This window comes from Hevea brasiliensis, chromosome 8 (assembly GCF_030052815.1).
Source record: "Hevea brasiliensis isolate MT/VB/25A 57/8 chromosome 8, ASM3005281v1, whole genome shotgun sequence".
NCBI classification, from domain to species: domain Eukaryota; kingdom Viridiplantae; phylum Streptophyta; class Magnoliopsida; order Malpighiales; family Euphorbiaceae; genus Hevea; species Hevea brasiliensis.
Genome location: NC_079500.1, coordinates 70,267,049 through 70,268,611, shown reverse-complemented (window position 1 = coordinate 70,268,611; position 1,563 = coordinate 70,267,049). Strand labels below are relative to the sequence as shown.

The window sequence follows — 1,563 nt, the reverse complement described above, 5'->3', positions numbered from 1 at the left end:
GTTGTCAATAGGACCGTGGGCACTCTTCTACGTGCAATGATTAAACAAAACTTGAAAGCTTGGGAGGAGTGCATACCATTCATAGAATTTGCATACAACAGGTCTATGCATTCATCTACTGGTTATTCACCCTTTGAACTTGTATATGGTTTTAATCCACTAACTCCTTTAGATTTGTTGCCTTTGCCTACTAATGAGCTTGCTAGTTTAGATGGCAAAAGGAAAGCTTAAATGGTGAAACAAATGCATCAAAAAGCAAAGCAACAAATGGAGAAAGTGAATGAGAGGAGGGCAGCCCAAGCTAACAAGGGAAGAAAGAAGATGGTGTTCCAACCTGGTGATCTTGTATGGGTTCATTTGAGAAAGGAGAGGTTTCCTACACAAAGGAAATCAAAACTTCAGCCTAGGAATGATGGACCTTTTGAAGTGCTAGAGAGAATTAATGACAATGCATACAAGATAAACCTTCCAGGTGAGTATGGTGTAAGTGCTACATTTAATGTGACTGATCTTGCTCCTTTCTATGCAGATGATGACAATTCGAGGACGAATTCTTTCGAAGAGGGAGAGGATGATGAGGAACCGGTTGCACCAATTGCACATCAAGGGCCAATAACTAGAGCAATGGCTAAGAAGCTTCAAGGCTTGGTGCATAAGCACATCACCAAGTCCAACCTCTTGCAAGTATTCGGTTGGGACATGGAAGAGAGAAGCCAACCTTGCTATACATTTCTTTGCATATTTGAGGAGCTAAGAGACCAAGTGGCATCCGTCCAAGTTGGCATACATGTGGCAGCCACGTCAGCAAGTCCATCCTAGTTGGCATCCAATGTGGCGTCCAAGTGGAGTGCCTGGGTGGCAGCACAATTGGCAGCCCATCTCCACCTACCTTTTGAGGATGCTTTTGTCCATTTTGCAAAGACTGGAAGCCATAACTTTGTCCAAGAGCTCCAGCCATGCTTCAACCTTTTATAGGAAAAGCAAAGTTCCTACTTTCAGCTTCAAGACAAAACATCTCTTTTCAGATTGTCTTTCAATTGTAGCTGCCAAATCTGACCTTCCTATTAATGTTTGAACTTTGTATCTATTTTTAGGAGAGATTGGTCTATTAACCAAGACTTGCACATGTCCCATGGTTGTTGAAATGTCTTGACAACACCAACCCATATTTCTGCCTTCTTTTGTTTCATTTTGGTATCAGAATTCATATGGTAAATTTTTGAGCAAAATTGCTGGAGCTTGCTTCAAAGTTCTTCTTAGAACTCTCTCTATTTTTCTTAGCAAATTCTTGCCTTGATTTGTTAAGTTTTATTATATGTTCAAGGTTGTTCATCAGCATAGGTGAATTGGTCTTGTTCTTGGCTGTCTTTCTTGGGAATTATATTTTCAGTTCTCCATCTTCAAGGTGAAGGGTTGAAGGTTCAAGGGAGTTTCTTGGCTTGTTTTGAAGACGGTCCTTTGGTCTTTCTTCTTAGTGGAATCAGCTACTAAGGGTAGAGACCGTATCATGCATGGTGCAAGTGTGTTTTCTAAGATAGATTTGAAAAGTGGTTACCACCAAAT

At 40.8% G+C, this 1,563-nt stretch overlaps 1 protein-coding gene across 1 annotated transcript; it reads left to right on the top strand.

The window, feature by feature from the left end:
* The first annotated feature begins 231 nt into the window (after positions 1-231).
* Positions 232-819, top strand: LOC131182137 (uncharacterized). The gene has a single exon (XM_058150786.1). It carries the CDS (start codon positions 232-234, stop codon positions 817-819), a length of 588 nt encoding a protein of 195 aa, XP_058006769.1.
* The last annotated feature ends 744 nt before the right edge of the window (positions 820-1,563 follow it).